The sequence below is a fragment of the Polypterus senegalus genome, chromosome 10, assembly GCF_016835505.1.
Source record: "Polypterus senegalus isolate Bchr_013 chromosome 10, ASM1683550v1, whole genome shotgun sequence".
Classification (NCBI taxonomy): Eukaryota; Metazoa; Chordata; class Cladistia; order Polypteriformes; family Polypteridae; genus Polypterus; species Polypterus senegalus.
This window is the reverse complement of record NC_053163.1, coordinates 31,514,259-31,535,135: the sequence shown is the minus strand read 5'-3', so window position 1 is coordinate 31,535,135 and position 20,877 is coordinate 31,514,259. Positions and strand designations below refer to the sequence as shown.

Sequence of the window (20,877 nt, the reverse complement as noted above, 5' to 3'; positions counted from 1 at the left end):
CAGCTGAATAATTCATTTGTTGAAAGTGCAGTGTTGTTCATAATGGCCATCAGTCTTATCTTCACTCTCTCCTCTGTTACTACATCCAGTGTGCTAAGAGTGTGTTCTGTAACTAAGTAAGCCATTTTAATCAACATGTTGATTTGGTAGACCTCTCTTGACATGATGTTACTGGCCCAGCTCACTACAACATAGAATATTGATTGCACTGGCTATTTACCATGATGATAACTAAAACTTACAAACTTCTTGTTCCTTCAAGAAATTATTCTTATATTAAAAGTAAGGCTTCCTAGGTTATTTTTACCTAAATAATTATTTTTCACTCTTATTTCTTTATAAACCTCCACTCTTTCTTAATAAGAATTATTAATGCATTATTGGTCATTTTGTCATGACTTAATTTTAAACTCTCATCATCTAAATGCAATCACGGGTTGCTAGGGGTAATTTACTAGAAGTCACATTGATCCAACATGTCTAACTGCGATGGTATTTAAACCGGAAGATTATTTGAATTTTGCACTCCATTACTGCAGAATTATTGGGCAATTTTAGTATTAAATTTATCATATGCAGTTTACAAAAAGTGAGTAAAATGGCAAGATGACTGTTCCTCATGGTACTCCACTGTTGTTCTAATCCATGTGTGGGACACAACCCTTGACATCCTCACAAATTGCAGTGTCTCGGACAGACAGTCCATTACCAAGTACGCCATATGCTCAGCCCCCTGAGCTTACCCCTTAACAGAAATGGCTAGATTGTATCGAAGGCACTGGAGAAATAAAAAACAAATGTAATCCACATAGTACTGCCAGATTTGTCCAGATGGGCATGCAGTAAGCTTTGTGGAGCAGATCTTTATCTGACAGGCAAACTGCAGTGGGTCCAAATGGTCTTTCTCAAGAAGTGTCATATAGTTCAGGAGGAGCCTCTCGAAGGTTTTTGCAATATGGGATGTAAGAGCCATTAGTTTCTAGTCATTACATGAAGAGGCATTTACCTTCTTTGGAATCAGAATATCATATATACTCACGTATAAGTCGGGTCTTGAAATCCAAAAAATCGTTCATAAAATCAGACAACGACTTATTATTATTATTTTTTTTTTTTTTTTAACATCTTCTTGCCTTCTCTAATCTCACATCAGTTTCTCGGAGGCGTCGAATTTTGTTGCAGCAGCGCAGTTACCAGTTTCTTTCGCTACTTCAACTATGTTTAATTTAAAACTAGCTTCATATTTTTTTCTGATCAAACACTCCATTGTAGATAAGGGATGCTCTTACGATAAAGGTGTATGAGGGTGTGAGATACAAAAAACACAAATCAGTGCAAACATTGCTTCAGAATAGTTTGGGTATTACCGTGTGGTCACACAGGCACAATAGGGAGAGAGAGAGAGGGAGGGGAAGGTTAGGAGCACATGCTGATACAGCGCATTGCTATACCCACAAAGAAAAAAAAAGGCAGTGTGCTCCATGGTTACTCTCTCAGGTGGGCGTTAGCATATCATAATCCCGTGTACCAATAGCATGAGTTTTCCACATTCGACTTATACGAGCAACATTATAAAATATCAGAAATGATACTGTAAAATCAAGTCCCGACTTAACCGTGGGAGAACTTATCCGCGAGTATACTGTATATGGTAATCATTTCATCATAAGGGAATGTGAAATGTGTTAAAAGGTTAAGGAAAATTAATGGAGCAAAGTGCTGAAGAATACAGAGGTGCGGAGACAAGTTTTAAGTCTTCTAATAAAACTGAAGCTTGAAAAAATTATTCACGTTTGAAAAGGAAAATAAATAACACTGATGAATATCCTTAGAGTTGAAATCACAGTCACACATAAACAAGAGCCTGACAGAACAAGGGTATGAATGATTTTTGATAAAGCATGTGGATTTCCCTATTGGGATTATTAGAGTACCATCTAACTGCTACATTTTCCCTGATGGAATTTTTGAAATGTAATTGAGTCATGCCCTATTTGTTGCATCCATGCCATTCTGGGAAACTTCAAAAAGACCTAGGTGACATGACACCTAAATTCCAGTTTTGATAATTACCATTTGTTGTTTGCAATTTTTGAGGAAAAGTTCTCCTTTTTTGCAAATGGGGTTATGAAAACCATGATGATTTTTAGTGTTCACTATCATATTAAGTTAGTTTTAAAAGAAAGATGATAAAAGAGCTAAAGGGATGAGACTAAATGTCACCTAGATAAACTAGAAAATGTTAGAATCAGGGAGACTGTGTAAATTGTGAACCTACACCAAAAACACTAGGCAAAAGTCAAAGAGAAAAAAAATGTTGCAAAATGCCTTTTCTAACGTGTTATACTTACTCCTAACATATCAGTACTCATAAGCACTCAGTATCTCCACTTAAATAGGTGGGAGGAATGACAGTGTATCACATGACCAGCTTAACAACTATAAAACAATACTGCTGTAACCATGCAAAGACAGTTACAAAATGGCTGCAACAGGAACCCAAAATGGCTGTAACAGAAGCACAAAATGGCAGTAACAGATGGCGGCAACAGAAGCACAAAAAGGCTTTGCCAAACTGACAATAAAAAAAACAATGAGCAAGAAATACATATGCAGATATTCCAGAACTGAAATGAAACTATATTACATTGCAAAAACATCAATTTAGCACAAATGAAGTGACAATTGTACTGGATTTATAGACTTTTCAGCCAAAAATGAACTGCAGAAATATTAGAATTAGAATATTCGTCCCAGGGAACATAATGAAGAAACTGCATATTTTTACAAAATTGTTTTAAATAAACAAGATGACTTATACAGGAATATATGACAGGTCAGAAACTCTCTACAAAGAAGAGCACAATTAAGGTCTCTTTACCTTACTTTTACAAGGCTGAGATTTTGTTCACTTAAGATTTTATCCCAGCCTATATAGTCTGGTGGTGGAGTAAGACAAAAACGTTTGTATTTGTAGTTTATTGGTTCATCTGTGCCCTTATTTTGATTATTTATTACTCTTACACAAGACATAGCCTTAGATTTTGCACTTACTTTATTTTTATAACTGTATAACTAAATAATAATGTTTTCGAAGTTTTACAGATGCAACTGTTTGGCAAGCTTAATGGCTTGTGAGAGACAGAATTCTATAGGAACAATGATTTTCCAAAACTTGGCAAAGATTAACATAAAACATGTAGTCACGATAGCCTTAAAATCTTAAACTATGCTAAACTAAGGTAAAAAAAAAAAAAATCATAATCATAAGTAAATTTTACAAAACCATTTATTTTACTTCCAGGTAAATGGAAGTTTGGTGATGTGGTCAAAAATTAGCTACCTCAACCGAGTTAAGTTCAGATTATGATTCTATGATGTTCTAAACACAGAGAAACACTGATTTCATCATGGGGTTTGCATTCATGTCTGTGGAAACGTACAATGATAACTTCTGAAAAAGTTTACCTTTCTTTTTTAAACAAGTCGCATAATATTTTTCTTGCTGTAGGCTCCATACATATAGTTTTTGATCAAGTATCTCAGTATCCTTCAAAAACCTTTTGACCTATATCCAATGATAACTAATATAGAAATTGTATAACTGGAATTTTTGCAGTCTGCTCTATTTAGTCATGGAACCAGGCCTATTGATTTGCAAAATTTTTCAATGAGAAATGTTTGAAATATATAGTTTATTTAAATATACTGTACATGTAGGGACATGTGGAGACACATACAAGTGAACACACATATGCACACTCATGCGTTCAAAGTAATTTATAAGTGAAGAGAAAGAAATGAACACACAGAAACATACACACACACACACACAGATCAGTAAAGTTTGATGTGGACAGAAATATTAATCCACAACTGTACCAATCTGTCTGTTTATGTAGATTGTAATAATAATACATTTTATTTAATAGGTACCTTTCTTAGCACTCAAAGTCACCTTACAAAGACTAAAAATAAAAGCAACTAGAACAATAACATCAAATAAAAATAAGGGTACAAAAGTAGTAAAAAACATCAAAGGTAACTGACTAACAGTGATAATATCATAGTTGGTATGCTAGTTTGAAAAGACACATTTTGACAGCAGTTATGAATTATGTTATGGAGTCCAGCTGATGGATGTGAGAGGGATGAGAATTTCAGAGTTAAAGGGCACTATGAAAGAATGATCCAGCTTTCACAGAACAGAGTTTGATGTATGGTATAGAAAGTAAAGCTACAGATGAGGTTCTGAGGGAATGAGAGGGAGTGTAAGTATGTCGGAGATCAGTTATGTAGAGATGAGCAAGACTGTGGAGAACTTCAAATGTTAAGAGCAGTATTTTGGAACATATTCAGTGGTAGAAAGGGAGCCAGTGAAGTAGGGAAAGAATAGATGAGATATGTTCAGTGGACTTCGAACATGTAATTATCCTAGCAGCAGAGTTTTGTAGAAGTTGTAGGAGATGGATAAGTATTTTAGGGATGTCAGATAGAATGGCATTGCAGTAGTCTATATGTGAAGTGACTAAGCCATTAACCAAAAAGTCACTTGTTTACTTTATGTAAAATATTTTTGAATTTGTTCCCTTCACTTCAATTTCCTGTTTTTTATGCTCTACATTAATTTCAGACATACAACGAAATAAAGATTATATAATTGATTCCATATTATTGTACAGTACATGCAGGTAGTGTGGTGTTGTGGTTAAGGCCTTGGACTTCAGACCCTGAGGTTGTAGGTTCAAATCCCACTACGGACACTGTGACCATGAGTACCTGCCTGTGCTCGCAATTGGAAAGCCAAAAGAAATGTCATTAATTGCATCATAAATGTTGTAAGTCACTTTGGATAAAAGCATCAGCCAAATATTGTAGAATATGGTCAATGAAAGCATCTACTGTTGGGAAGGCTAAGGCACTAGGGTGGGGTATTGTGTGGTGCTGCAGAATTTAAAGTTGATTTGTTCAAAGCTTGACTCTGTAGTGACATCAAAGCCTAAAAATTTTTATAATGAGGCAGAACAGTCAGTTTGAATAAATGTGTACCAAGAAAAGCAATAAAAGTTACCATCCTCCAATGTTCAACCTCTCATTGTTGCTAAGCTCCATTGTTTAATTTGTTGTTTTTTTCCCCTCAATATTTCCGTTACTTCAAAGAGCACTCAAGGCTGATTTTTGATTAATAACTTGATGTCAAATATGCAGGTCCACAACAGTGTTGGCTTTTGCAAAAGCACATGGCTAAGCATTGATAGCAATATGTTGTTTAATCAGTTTATGTCATATTTATTGTCACATGTGGTCTACATAATTAAATGAAGTGCACACTTGACCACATGCATGATGTCACCTTGCCCAAATCATGCTTTGCAGATTATGCCAAATTTAACACCAAAATAGGTTGTGAAAAAAACAGCTGCATTTCCTATTGAAAACATTACATGATGCAAGTGATTTTGCAATATCAAAAGTCACTGAAAACAGTTATTTGGATTTGGGAGTTCTTACATTTTATTTGGTAGCTACTTTTGGGCCTATACCTTTCTTGTTTTTTCATTTTATTGAAATCAAACAACATTCTATACAAATAGATCAATTTTTACAAAAATAGGATAGAAAACAAATCAACCCTCACCCCTGAGAAAGAGAGCATAGCCAGCAGAGTACAACTTAAAGCTAGTAAAAATAAGTAAATCGATGAATTAATAAGTGGATAAAGATAAATGGAGAAGAAAAAGAAATGGAGAGAGAATTTGCTTCCTCAGTGCTTTAAAAGCTTATTCTAAAATGTTACCGATTAGATCCTACCAGGTTTTGAAAAAGTTCTGCACAGATCCGCTAAGTGAGAATTTGATTTTTTTTCAGTTTCAAATAGTAGAACATCAGTTACCCACTGACTTAGAATAGGTGAGTTAGCCTAAGATAAGTCTACATGCCAATAGTGGAGTAAAGGCAATTACAGTTTGTTTGTCCTTCTCGACTTTAAGCTCATCTGGAAGAACACCAAACACAGCTGTTAATGAGTTAGGAGGGATCGTGACACCAAGGCTGTTTTTGATAGGCATTTAAATATTTTGGTCCAAATTAATGTTAATTTGACGAAAACATGTGGCCTAGTGAGGCTGGAACTTGATTGCAGCGTTCGCAGTTTGGATCTTACCCTGGAGACATTTTGGACAATTTTAAATGAGACAGATGTGCTCAATATATAATTTTAAGTTGAATAATTGTATGTTTTGCACATATGGAGCTCGAGTGAATTCTCTGCATTGCTACTTTCCACTCCCTTTTGGAGATATTGAGTGAGAGATGCTTTTCCCACTGTCCTCTTGGATCTTTGAAAGGGAGGGCCTGTAAAATGGTTATATATATTGCAGGAATGCTGTTGGAGTCCTCGAGACTGAGCAATATTTTTCTAGTATAGAGGGAGGTGGGAGGCAAGGAAAATTGGGCAGGTTCTGTTTAACAAAGTTTCTAATTTGAAGCTAGTGAAAGAAATGTGTTGCTGGAAAAAATTAAATTTGGAAAGTAATTGTTCATAGGATGCAAAAATGTTGCCTATGTACAGATCTCCAAGTGATTTAATCCCAAATGTTTTTCAGAAAAAAATGCATACGTTTGCGAGGGTGGAAAAGGGTGGTTCAAGTGCAGAGGTGCCACAGATAAAAGCTTTTCTATCTTAAAATACTTCCTACATTGGTTCCATATTCTGATTGACTGAAGCACAATTGGGTTGTTAGTATATTGGCAATAACTTGAATTTATTGGTGCACAAAGCAAGGAATATAAAAAAAGTACTGTAGGTTTGTAGGTTTGCTGCCCAGTAATAAAATTGAAAGTTAGGTAGAGTCATGCCACCTACCTTAGGTCTTTGTAGGGTCGACCCTTTGGACACGTGGATGTTTTGCATTCCAAATAAATGAGGTTATGGTTGAATCTAATTGCTTAAAAAATTATTTATTGGTGTACAGTCACTGACAAAAGTCATCGCTTGTGTACAAATTGACCTGAAGTGCCGCTAAAATATATTTCTATATAAGATTTTGTTACAAGAAATGGGTCATTTTAATCCCATCAGCTTTTGTAATAATGTTTCAGTGCAAAACGAAACGGACAAAAAGTATTCTAATATTCACAGCTTGGTAAAGCCCATTGAGTCAATTTTTGGCAAGACATAAGTGTTGTCGCCTTGTCATATGAGCTTCACCTGTGACTAATAATGGATCAATTAGGTCTCAGGTGTGTATAAAAAGAACCCCAGTACACTAGACCTTCACATCAACTGCAACTAGACCTCTGCAAACATGCCTAAGATTCACCCTGAGACTAAAGTGTTGATCATCAAGATGCTGAAGACCAAATCCACTGCTGATGTGGCAAACACCTTCAATGTGTCTCAGCATCAAGTTCAGAGGATAAAAAAAAAAGATTTGAAGAGAATGGAGACGTTTTTGATAAGCCCAGGTCAGGAAGACCCCACAAGACAACTGCTCGAGAGGACCGTTTGTTGGCTTGAAAATCCAAGGCCAGCCCATTTTCCACTGCAGCAGAGCTCCACGAGACCTGGTCACCTGAAGTCCCTGTGTCAACCAGAACATTTTGTCGGATTCTGTCTCAAAATGGCCTCCATGGTCGAATCAGTGCCCATACGCCAGCACTAAACAAAAGACAATTGAAAAACCGTGTGGCATTTGCCAAGGCCCACAGCCTGCTAAAAGGATGGACGCTGGAAAAGTGGCAGAAGGTGGATTTTTCAGATGAATCTTCTGTTGAATTACACCACAGTCACCACAAATATTGCAGGAGACCTACTGGAACCCGCATGGAGCCGAGATTTACCCAGAAAACAGTGAAGTTTGGTGGAGGCAAAATCATGGTCTGGGGTTACATCCAGTATGGGAGTATGCGAGGGATCTGCAGGATGGAAGGCAACATCAATAGTCTAAAATACCAAGAAATCTTAGCTACCTCTTATATTCCCAACCATAAAAAAGGCCAAATTCTGCAGCAGGATGGTGCTTCATCGCATACTTCCATCTCCACATCAAAGTTCCTTAAAGCGAAGAAGATCAAGATGCTCCAGGATTGGCCAGCCCAGTCACCAGACATGAACATCATTGAGCATATGTGGGGTAGGATGAAAGAGGATGGAAGACGAAACCAAAAGAATATTGATGAACTCTGGGAGGCATGCAAGACTGTTTTCTTTGCTATCCCTGATGACTTCATCAATAAATTGTATGAATCCTTACAAAACCGCATGGATGCTGTCCTTCAAGCTCATGGAAGTCATACAAGATATTAAATTTGGATCTCACAGCACCACTCTTTAATTTGCTGACATATTTTTGAATTTGCAGTAAAGTTGTTCATTTTCTGTATAGGCGACAAAACTTTTGTCTTGCCCAAATTTGACCTTTCTGTCTTGATTAAATGATAAATCTTTTTTCAGTGAAACTAATTTATTTCAGTGCATTAAACATCATTTGGGAGGGCTTTAGCTTTTCATATGAGCTATTCCTAACACCAGTTGATTAATTAAAAGTCAGGTTAATAGCATGAGTTTCTACAAAATAGAGAAGCGACAAGACTTTTGTCAGGGACTGTATATAGGAATGTTTTGATATAAAGAGAGAAGCTGCATGGCTCATTACCTTTCTCACACAAATGCTCCAGATTCAAATAAACGGGGGAAAAGTGCCTTTTTGTAAATGCAACATAGCTAAACACAATCCACAATGAGACAAAAAGATCTGCTGTAAGCTAAAAGCTATAATCCAACGAGGCAGCGAAATTGTTAACCAAAAGTGGTTGAGGCAAAAAAATAAATAAAAATAAAGAAGACAGCAACTGCTATCTTTGATGATTTTGCCAATGTTCCAATTTAAACTTTGTGGACACTGATTAAATTGTTTTCCACAGCACAGTCCTTCTGGCTGGTGGGAATTATCTCTGCATCGCCATTGTTATCAGAACTCTAGATTTGGTATCCAAAACCTTCAACTATAGCGCTGTCTCTGACTCCTCAATTTAGGATACCACCGACTTCAACTCCTCTTTTTGTAATTAGATTAAAACAGTATATTTACTATGTTGATTGAAAGCACATAACATACAAGACACAAGGCCATTTCATCACTGCCAACATCATGCTACTTTTAGTATCCTAACCTGTTAATGTTTGGGTTTAAAGGCTGTAGTGATGATTAATTATGATTTATTATAGAAGTTACCAACATTGAGTAGCATTAAACATAAGACATAAAACTTACAAAATAAAAATGGCTACATTTTATCAAAAGCCTAGAAGAAAACGAAAAATGAATTGAATTAATGTATCCGAAATTGTAACACATTAATTAAATTAACTTTTAACACATTATATTATAAATTCCATTTAGTTGGAGTCAGAGGCGGTACACTTTTATCAACTCCATCTGTGCCTCGGACTCTACCGCCCTGGCTGCCACAAGGATGCAGATGACCGGAGTGTGCATATGGGTGTTTGGGGAGGGTACACATTAAAATGCCTTTCTCCCTGAATAAATTGTGTGAATTTGACTGGTCAAGGATCAGCACAGTATAGTAGTTCTTTTTGCAAAGTGAAATTTCATGTTTACCAGTGTATTAAATGTTGCTGGAATCACTGGTACATCACAATAAGGCTAAAAACAGAACACCCCAAACCCCCAACCTCCCCATGTCCCAGTTCCACAGAAAATGTTGTAAAATCTTCTACTAAATGATTTTATGCAGTATCATTAATTTACATGGAAGTAATGAATGGATCATTCCATACTAATTTTTGTTCACATTAATCAATGTACACCTTTTATAACGTTAATTGTACATTGTAAAGCAACTGGAACCAGACAGCTGGCCTCGCTCTCATTAAATTTTAAATTGATAATAAAAGGTTGACGTTGTGAACTTCAACCCGATAGAAACTAAATGAGTTTCCCATTGGAAGAAGGCCTTGTCTTGAAAGCTTCACCGTTGGACGCAACTAACCATCCTCAGGTTACAGCAACATAATCACAAACGTAACTCGTTGCAGTCGACGACATTAAACGTAAACGTCTTTATTGTCTCCGCTCTTTCTAAAAGTGAAACAAATGCATCAATACCAACTTAATATATTTACTAAACGATTAAATCCCTCCATTTTGAAACTGTACCTACCGTGTTTTACCTTCCACATCAGATCGACTGTCTGCCTTGAGGGAAATACGTCATCACGTGTCGACGACGATATCAGCCGCATAGTTTTCAAAGCAGTGGCGGCCGGCCATTCGGCTCCGGGATTGTGTAAGCAGCGGCAGTAATAGCAGCTGCCGGCCATTCGGCTCGGGGATTGCGTAAGAGGTTGTTGCGGCGAAGTCGTGGCGTACAATGAAAAATATGAAAGCTAGCGAGGAAGAACGTTATTACAGCAATCGCTGCGTTACGCGGTCTCAATTGAAAAATCAGTGAGGCACATTTTACGGACAACGTCTCCGGTTGTCAAGAGGACAAAGGCGGCGGGAACGCAGCGCAGAAACTTCTAGATAAGCCTGCGTTCAGAGAGACTATGGACTGCGGAGTTTTCTCAGCTGCCTTTAAAGAGCAGCTGGCAGCCACGATTGAGCGTGAGGTGAGGGCCACTTCAAGAGCAGTGCTTATTAAATTTTGTGACTTGATGGACGGAGGGTTTTCCGTTTTACAAGCGCAAGTACAGAAACTTCAGGGTAAGTTACTGAAAACCGGAACAGAGGTAGAAAACTACCTCGCCTTCATCATCGAGGAGACGGTGTTGCTAGCCGTTGAGGTGATTGTGACCGAATTTACGGATCATGTCGAGCAGACATTTTCGTATTACCAGCGCAAGTTCGCCTTGAAGGAAAAGGAAATCGACACACTGAAGCTACAACTGGAGAGCCAACAACGCCAGTGCTGTGCCGAGAGGGACATTCTCGGCTCTACGTGCGAGAATGTCGGTACGTGCGATGGGGCAGGAAAAAAAGGTGAGTGGGCTACGGGCAAAGGCGGGCCGCGGATTTAACTGACCGTTTGTTTTATTGACGATATCTAGCTGAATGTAGAAACTGGCCTTTATAGTTTTTATTTGGCAGTGTGGTTTAAAAACACGTGTCCCATAGTTAATTTTTGTACTGTGTCCCACCTCTCTTCACATCGTTTTTATTTATTCTGCAGATTATGAAATCCTTGCAAAACCGATATCGAACTGTTGTTTAGGTTGTGATTCTCACAGAAAGTGTGCTTTAATGTCCTTAAAAGAAGCCGATCTCTTCTAATGCCACCACCACCCCTCCCCCCAGAAAGGAACACTTTTTATGTCGTTTTCACTGTTTTTTTAAAGGATTTCACACTATTGCCCAGTACTTAACCTAAAGAATTCAAATAATAATGGGAATATATATATATATATATATATACCTCCACGAATGCAATTGGTAATTAGCCGAAGCCTTTGTACAGATGCACGCGGAGACCACATAACTGTTCGATTAGATGGCTAACGGTCGGTGTCAACGAATCGCCGCCTGACGAGGAATGATAGACCTTGTCCCACGTGGTCTGTGATATGTGCAGCGATGTTTTTATATCGGGTTATGTTTTGTCGCCAGGTGGATTTTTATACAGTTTTAAGGAACCTTAGTGACAAGTTACTTATTTTTCCAATCGTTTTGAAAGAAATAATTGAGGACATGCAGACAAATACTTTTACTTTGACTTAAATTCAAGTACTGTAAAATGCATTATGTATGCGTTTTATGTTGAAAAGAATATACACACACTTACTATTAATTTATTATCTGAAATAGTATCTGTTTGCTTTAGTGCGTAATACAGTTGGCAAGACTTTGCATCAGTTAAGTCAGAGAGATAAAAGTGTAATGTCGATCAACAAATCCACTTTTATTCATGCAAACAGGCCTTTTAAGTTGAGCTCTATTAATGGAGCCTCTTACAAGATAACTGTTTGAATTACTGGATAAAAGGGAAGAGAAATATCTTTCTATACAAGGAATTTACAGATCTTTTTATAGAAGTTAGGGATGTAAAACATTGTAAAAGAAACTGACAAGGGTGTACAAATGTGTCTTGTTTTCAGAAATGACACAGAACAGTTGTAGTCGACACCTGGCGAAAAGATTCACCCCTTGACGAATTCTAACTTTAACTGTATTCCTTTATTGAGTACTACATAAATTAGTTGTGGCAGATTTAAGAGTCTAGACAATTTAAGAGCATATGTTTGTCATATTTTGAATGCACAATCCTAAATAGCCAGTGCCTTTTACCACATTCATTTTTATTCGGCAAATGTGAAATCTTAAATTAGCATGACACAGGAAAATTTGTATAGAGTTTAGATTTTGCCCGTTAGAAAATTAAGTTATGCTTACAGAATAATCAAAAATACATTTTAACCTTCAAGAAAAAAAGTTAATTGAACGTTCAATAAATTACAAATGGCAAATTTAATAGTCTGCACAAGGTAAAAGTATTTGTAAGTTCATGTTTTGAATGATGAACTGCAAAGCACAAAAAACAGCAATGTTGTTGTAGGCTGTAGAGCTGATGTGCAGTAACTTGTACACTTTTGATCCATGGTGGTGTTCAGTTATTTTTGTTTATTTTTTCTCACAACTGTATTAAAGAACTGTGACCACTTTTAAAGTAATTTGAAAGAAGTTAAAATCAAACAGGTGATTTTTTTAATCCAACTCATGATGTTCTTGCAAAGTTTATGTATCAAATTTAAAATTTAAATGTCTTATCTGCAGGCTGCAACAAATTGGCAAGGGAATACTGCAGATTTGAAGTGATCATGGCTTTCAACAAGTGTTTAAATCGCTGTGTAAAATGTATGCTTCAAGATATGTTTGAAAGGCTCGCACTAAATCACTCATTTGACATTTGTGATTGGGGCATGTCCTGATACTGGTGATCAGACTCCACTATAAAATATTGACTGGTGTACTATTAATACATTTACAACTGGAAGGATGTTGCTTCTCTAACTAAAACTGTAAAAAAAAAAAAAAATACAAGTTTCTTTTGATACACATGTATAATACAAATTACTGAATGTAGCCTAAGAATGTGTTTATTTGGATTGAAAAACCAGGGGCGTGTATTTACTATATTTTCTGTGTTGTTTCCTGTGATTCACTAAAATTTGTTTTGAAAATAATGCCTGTTTTGTTTTAATGATTTTTTGCTGTTGTCTAGGAAAATACAGTTTGAGAAACATATTTTGAAGAGTATTTTAGAATTGCTTTCAATCTTCCTTTAAGGTAGTTTTTTTTTTGCTGTGATTGGGATAGAATTGTTGTTTAAATACAATTCATATTATATGGTTTTCATTTGTTTATATTTGTAAACCATTTCTCACAGATAAGAAAGATTGCACTATATTTGAAGATCCACCAATCTATATGAAGATGGTAAACACAAAAGATGTCGTTACACCTATCCTGAAAACTCAAGAACTAGAATGTTTTCAAGATGTAAGGGGAGACAGTCATGAAAGTCCCAAAAACACTACTACCAAGGACCTTAACACAGATGATGGTATGAATGCTGGTGACAGTACAGAACTACCATTTGTCAATATTAAAGAGGAAGCCAGTGAGATGGGATTTATTAATATTAAACAGGAAGTTATCGACCAGGATATACATTATCATAAAGTGGAGATTTGTGACCAGTCATTACTTAATATAAAGGAAGAATTTTGTGACTTGGATGTTATTTGCATTAAAGAGGAGGTTTTTGACAATGACCCTGCTCACCTTAAAATGGAGGTATTTGAAGAGGGATATGCAAGCAAAGATGCAGAGCAGAACAGATCTGAGTGTATGCAGTGGACCAGGCAAATTGACCACAGCTCTGATCTAAAAGAGCAAATCTATACAGGTAAGCAAAATGCAGGGTTTTAGAACTGTCTTTGTTTTATTTGTATGATTTTTATCAGTGGAATTGTTTATATAAACTGCTCAAAAAAATTAAAGGAACACTTTGAAAACACATCAGATCTCAATGGGAAAAAGAAATACTCCTGGATATCTATACTGATATAGACTGGGTAATGTGTTAGGAACGAAAGGATGCCACATCGTTTGATAGAAATGAAAATGATCAACCTACAGAGCCCTGAATTCAAAGACGCCCCAAAAATCAGAGTGAAAAAATTATGTGGCAGGCTAGTCCATTTTGCCAAAATTTAATTGCAGCAACTCAAAATTGTACGCAGCGCTTTGTATGGCCCCTGTGTTCTTGTATACATGCCTGACAACATCGGTGCATGCTTCTAATGAGATGACAGATGGTGTTGTGGGGGATCTCCTCCCAGATCTGGACCAGGGCATCACTGAGCTCCTGGACAGTCTGAGGTGCAACCTGGTGGCATTGGATGGACCAAAACATAATGTCCCAGAGGTGTTCTATTGGATTTAGGTCAGGAAATTGTGGTGGCCAGTCAATGATATCAATTCCTTCATCCTCCAGGAACTGCCTGCATACTCTCACCACATGAGGCCAGGAATTGTCGTGCACCAGGAGCCACTGTACCAGCATAGGGTCTGACAATGGGTCCAAGGATTTCATCCTGATACCTAATGGCAGCCAAGGTGCCTTTGTCAAGCATGTAGCGGTCTGTGTGACCCTCCATGGATATGCCTCCCCAGACAATCATTAACCCACCACCAAACTGCTCATGCTGAATGATGTTACAGGCAGCATAATGCTCTCCATGGCTTCTCCAGACCCTTTCACTTCTGTCACGTGCTCAGGGTGAACCTGTTCTCATCTGTAAAGCACAGGGCACCAGTGGTGCATCTGCCAATTCTGGTATTTTATGGCGAATGCCAATCGAGCTGCATGCTGCTGGGCAGTGAGCTCAGGGCCCATTAGAGGACATGGGGCCCTTGGGTCACCCTCATGAAGTCTTTCTGGTTGTTTGGTCAGAGACATTCACACCAGTGGCCTGCTGGAGGTCATTTTGTAGGGCTCTGGCAGTGCTCATCCTGTTCCTCCTTGCCCAAAGGAGCAGATACTGGTCCTGCTGATGGGTTATGGACCTTCTATGGCCCTCTCCAGCTCTCCTAGAGTAACTGCTTGTCTCCTAGAATCTCCTCCATGCCCTTGAGACTGTGCAGGGAGACACAGCAAACCTTCTGGCAATGACACGTATTGATGTGCCATCCTGGAGAAGTTGGACTACCTGTGCAACCTCTGTAGGGTCCAGGTATCGCCTCATGCTACCAGTAGTGACACTGACTGTAGCCAAATGCAAAACTAGTGAAGAAACAGTCAGAAAAGATGAGGAGGGAAAAATGTCAGTGGCCTCCACCTGTTAAACCATTCCTGTTTTGGGGGTCATCTCATTGTTGCCCTCTAGTGCATCTGTTGTTAATTTCATTAACACCACAGCAGCTGAAACTGATTAACAACCCCCTCTGCTACTTAACTGACCAGATTAATATCCCATAAGTTTCATTGACTTTATGCTATACTCTGATTAAAAAGTGTTCCTTTAATTCTTTTGAGATGTATGTATGTATGTATGTGTGTGTGTATGTGTGTATGTATGTGTGTGTGTGTGTGTATATGTATACACAAATAAATATATACACAAATATATATGTTAACCTGCAGTGCAAGTTATACACCATAAACAGCTACAGCATTTCTGCATATATTATCACATACAGTACCTTGAATTTTAAAGGGTGAATTTGTATTTGATATTTAGACAAAATTTTGATCACTGTATTTTTCCAAAATGAAAAAAAAAAACTTCCTGTGTTAGTGAGGAATGTGTAAACATTGTGTGATTGTTTTTGTTTCTTCCTTCTTTAATTTTCCTGTTACAGTCTACATCCTCAAATCAGAAAAAGTTGTGACAGTGTGGAAAATGTGAATAAAAAAAGAAAAAAGCAAGTTATAAATTCTCCTCAAATTTTATTTCATTGCAGACAGTATGAACACAAAATAATTCATGGTTTTTTTTTTTTTTTGTCAACATCATTTGATTTGTAAATAAATATCCATTCTTGCCATTCAGGCTTGCAACACATTTCAAAAAAAGTTGGGACAGTACAGCATTTGCCATTTTGTACAGTTCCCCTGTCTTTTAACAACACTTAAAAGACGTTTAGGCATTGAAGAAATCAAGTGACTAAGTGTTGCAGGTGTTAGTTTGTCCCATTCTTCCTGCAAGCAACGTTTTAGGTGCACAACAGTACGGGTCTTGTGGCGTTTTCATTTCAAAATGCACCAAACATTCTCTATAGGAGACAAATCAGGGCTGCAGGCAGGCCAGTCAAGCATCCGCACACCTTTTCCTCTTTGGTCCGCAGCACACGGCGTCCGTTTCTTCCAAAAAAGATGTGAAAAACCTATTCATCTGACCACAATACACGTTTCCACTGCACAATGAACCATCCCAGATGCCTCCGAGTCCAGTGAAGTCGACGGCGCTTCTGGACACTATTTATGTAGGGCTTCCTTTTGGTACAGTACAGTTTTAGCTGGCATTTCCTAATGTAACTACGTACTGTAGTGCTTGAGAGTGACTTCCTGAAGTAGTCCTGAGCCCACGCAGTTATATCATTTATTGATGAATGACGGTTTTTAATGCAGTGCCGTCTGAGAGCTCGGAGATCACGGCCATTCAGTTTAGGCTTGCGCCCTTGGCCTTTGCGCACGGTAATTTCTCCAGATTCCCTGATTTCTTTTCACTATGTTATGCACTGTAGAGGGAGAAATGCCCAAATCTCTTCCCATCTGTCTTTGAGAAACGTTTTTCTTCATCATTGCAAAGATTTTTGCCCGCGCTTGGTGGCAAACTGGCGATCCTCTGCCCATCTTTGCTCCTAAAGGAGTAGGCCTTTCCTCGATGCTGCTTTTGTACTGAATCATGATTGCAATCACCTGTTAACATCACCAGTTTCAAATCACATCATTATTTAGTTATTATACCTCATTACTACCCCTGAATTGCCACCATCCCAACTTTTTTTGGAATATGTTGCAAGCCTGAATGGCAAGAATGGATTTTTATTTACAAATCAAATGATATTGACCAAAAAAAACATGAATTATCTTGTGTTCATACTGTCTGCAATGAAATAAAAGTTAAGGGAAATTTGTAAATTACTGCTTTATTTTTTTATTCACATTTTCCACACTGTCCCAACTTTTTCTGATTTGGGGTTGTAGTTTTATATTGTGAAATAAACCAACTGGTGGCTGTCGTTTTAGTTAGTCATCACAAGTTTTAACAATGTGACTTTGAGTTATGTGTAGTACACAGATAGAGTGCTGCTACATATCAAAGGCTGTCACATACCTGTTCAGATACAGCACTGCAGTTACAATGTTATTGTATCTTGCCCAATGGGAAGCATCTTGCATTGTTTTTGAGGTACCTGGTATTTGGGTACTGAGTACTCAGTAAAACGGAGTAATTCGGCCAATATTATTATGGGTAAATATTGGCTTGATGTCAAATACATGTCTGTTTCATAAAAATAAAAAATAGTATTTTCTCATGGTTTCTGTGCTACCAGTCCATTAATAAATTACTGTTGCAAAAAAAATATGCTGAGTTAGATTAAGCCAATTTAAAAGTATTGAAATAGAACTTTAGCCATATAACTATTTTCTCTCTATCTCCTCCTCAATCCTGCAGTGCAAGAGAGTGACTTCTCACTCTGTCCAGCCGACCATAACTTTTCACAAGAAGAGCTGCACAACAAAATGAATGAGACTCCTGTAGAATGTGAAAATGTGAAAAAGAAAATGACTCTGAATGGGACATACTCTTCATTACAATGCGGGGCAGAAGCTTTATGGAAGACAACTAGAGCAGATAGCTCTGATGTTACACAGGAAATCCCAACAGCGGCTGATCTAAATCAGTGCAATGTGTGTAATAAGATGTTCAAAAATAAATGGATTTTTCAGTTGCACCAGAGGATTCACACTGGAGAGGAACCATATTTTTGTAGTGATTGTGGAAAGACTTTCAAAAAGAAGCGACTTTTTCTTCATCATCAGAAAATCCACCTGAGGCAAAAACCATATTCTTGTACAGACTGTGAGAAACGTTTCTCGACAAAAGATGACCTTCAAAAGCACAAGAAAACTCACAGTAGAAGAAATTCATATTACTGTAGTCAATGTGGGAAGTGTTTCTCAGACAAGTGTAGCCTGCAAGAGCACCAGAAAATTCATAATGGAAAAAAACCATATTGTTGCTCTGAATGTGGGAAAAGTTTTGTTCGTAATTGTGATCTTCAAAAGCACCTAAAGGTTCATTTGGGACAAAAGCCGTATTGTTGTAAAGTGTGCACGATGAGTTTCTCAGATGAACATTGTTTTCAGAAGCATCAAACACTTCACATTGCAGACAAGCCATATTGTACTTTGTGTAAGAAAACCTTCTCTAATTTATATTACCTTCAGCTCCATCAAGTGCTTCACACTGGAGAGAAGCCATTTTGTTGCACTGAATGTGGAAAGAAATTCTCGTTGAAGACTAGCTTTATTAGACACCAGAAAATTCACATGTAGAAAATAATTTGTAGAAATGCAGGATGCAGTTTGTTTACGTAGCCTCTGTGACTTATTAAAAAATTGATGTCACACACTGGGGAAGAAAGCAATTTCCATATTAAATGCTTCTGTATACACAAGTGAACAGATATGACAAATTTATTATATTTTATTTTTTAGAAAAGTGTTGGAAGTTTAAGTTGCTCAACTTGCTTATGGTTCTGTAAGCCAGCAGTTAGATTAAGGAAATATAAAATTAAGTAGCATAAGCTAAACAACCACTTAATGTGAAGAAATGTTTATACCTCTGATTGGATATCCGGCTAGTTCTTCCCGGTTTGTTGTTCCACTTTGTTTTGTTTTTATTTTCAGGTTTATTCCAGTTCCAGCCTTTACGCACTCTTGGCTTGCTTCTCACAATTCTGTAATTTAGAGGGCGAGTTGAACCAATTCATAATTTGCTTGAGTGTCTGTGCCTGTTTGTAATTTCTATATATTTGGATCACAGGATAATGTACATTTGATGGTATTATTGGTGGCGATTCCAGTCATGTAGACAATACTGCCAAGAGTGTTTTGGCTGCCTGTTGTCCTGACCATGAAACACTGGTGTAGGAAATCATTGGATGGATAGACCTATCTAAAGGTAATTCTGTCAACCTTGTAGGTAGGTTCCAAAGAATTTAAAGGGTGAAAGATTGCAATGAAACTGAATACATGTTCGTGTTTTTTTTATCATAAACACCGCTTTACATCTGCCAAAAAACAAATTTATGAATACCACAGCTGTTAATTTCCTAATTATTAAACGCACTTTACATAATAATAATACATTTGATTTTTATAATACTGTCTTTCACATGCTCAAGGCACTTGTAAAGCAAGGTACACACATGTTGGCAGTTAAAGTGTAAGTGGTTAGGTGGCATGTTCAGGTTTAAAAGATGGTGCTTTCTCAGTCTGAGCACGAGTCTTCTGCTGATACAGCAGTGTGTGGTGACTGTTTTGGTCCTCATTTGCTTTATGTTCTAGCAAGAATGGTCTCTTATTTCTACACTTTTCTTGACTGGGAATGCAAATACGATATATTTGGACTTTGTGGTTGGATACTTGAGAGTGAAATCCATTTCTGGCTCTTCTCCATTAACATATTCTTTTTTTGATGAGTCATTGTGAGGGAATTCTGGTCATGACTCTCTCTCTCTAGCTATTTTTTTTTACAAATTTTGGAAGTGAATGATACTTAATGACAAGGTGAACTATCACGTTGTTGCAGGTGTTGATCTAATGTGGGACTATTCCAGCCTACTATTTTTGTTTTCCACAAATCGGTCTGCATGTTAGAATGGTCTCTTTCTTCATGTTGAGTGGTTGTTTACCTTCTTTTTTTAATATTGTAGCAGTGTGGATACCTTTTATTATATTTTATTTGGGAGATTTATTTTATGCTGCATTCAGGGTCTTGTAAACTAGTACATCTCCATTCTTCAGACCTTTTCAAAATAATACAAGCTGGCTCTGAGATCTGAGTGTTGAGTTAAAGTGCACCTTCATTTTGTGATGTTTTATTTTTTAGGAACCTGAAGTTATAATTGTTAATTTAATAATGATGCATTTAAATGTATTATTTTAATACAAAATCATTGTTTAATATATAAAATAATACACAAAACACAGACCCATTAAGAATTGTAGGAGCTGGATTCTCGAGATCAGAAGCTGCCTGCTTCATTCCTCAGCTGCTGTTTAACTGGAGCAGTCGTTCATTTTCTGTGTTTTTCCTGTTTTTTTTTTTTTTTTGGAGTGTTTATTAATCAGGTTTAAAAAGTACTGCTCTGTACTGTGTTTTACACCATTGTAATTGCATTACAATTTAAATTGTTCATTGATTGTGTAAAACTGATAAAAACTGGGGCACATTAGTGATAAAACAGGAGCCACATTTGCAACCTGTACTGTATAAAGCTTAATCTGAGGTAAAATGAGAGAGTGAAATGACTAACAGTCCACATACATAAAGTATAAATAATCACTATTTATAGTTCAGGGCATAATTTTGTCCTTTAATGAATGTAAGTTATAAAACATTATTTAGTGCATTTGCCACCAGTATTGATGATAAATGCGTTTAAAAAGCAAAGGTGATGTTTTTCCAGTTATGTTTCACATTATAAAACAACATCTCTGTCAGTGTTTACTTTGGTTTATTTTACAATGTGATACTAGGAAGCTTTTCCCAGAGTTTTGAACAAGCTTGTGCTTTAAAGCTATTACTGAAATAATGGTTCAAAGGGTTTCTTAAAC

General features: G+C 37.1%; 1 protein-coding gene across 1 annotated transcript; it reads left to right on the top strand.

Annotated features, from left to right (window-relative positions):
* Window positions 1-10,351: 10,351 nt before the first annotated feature.
* Window positions 10,352-19,786, top strand: LOC120537028 (zinc finger protein 3-like). Its single transcript, XM_039765626.1, has 3 exons — window positions 10,352-11,006; window positions 13,408-13,929; window positions 17,708-19,786. The coding sequence occupies exons 1-3, from the start codon at window positions 10,574-10,576 to the stop codon at window positions 18,589-18,591; spliced, it is 1,839 nt and encodes a 612-aa protein (XP_039621560.1). The 5' UTR covers window positions 10,352-10,573; the 3' UTR covers window positions 18,592-19,786.
* Window positions 19,787-20,877: the final 1,091 nt, after the last annotated feature.

Excerpts from the sequence above, each read along its gene's own strand:
- LOC120537028 (XM_039765626.1), top strand. The coding sequence starts at position 10,574 with ATGGACTGCGGAGTTTTCTCAGCTGCCTTTAAAGAGCAGCTGGCAGCC. Across the intron at positions 11,007-13,407 it reads CGATGGGGCAGGAAAAAAAG|ATAAGAAAGATTGCACTATA; the intron begins GTGAGTGGGCTA and ends CATTTCTCACAG. Across the intron at positions 13,930-17,707 it reads AAAAGAGCAAATCTATACAG|TGCAAGAGAGTGACTTCTCA; the intron begins GTAAGCAAAATG and ends TCAATCCTGCAG.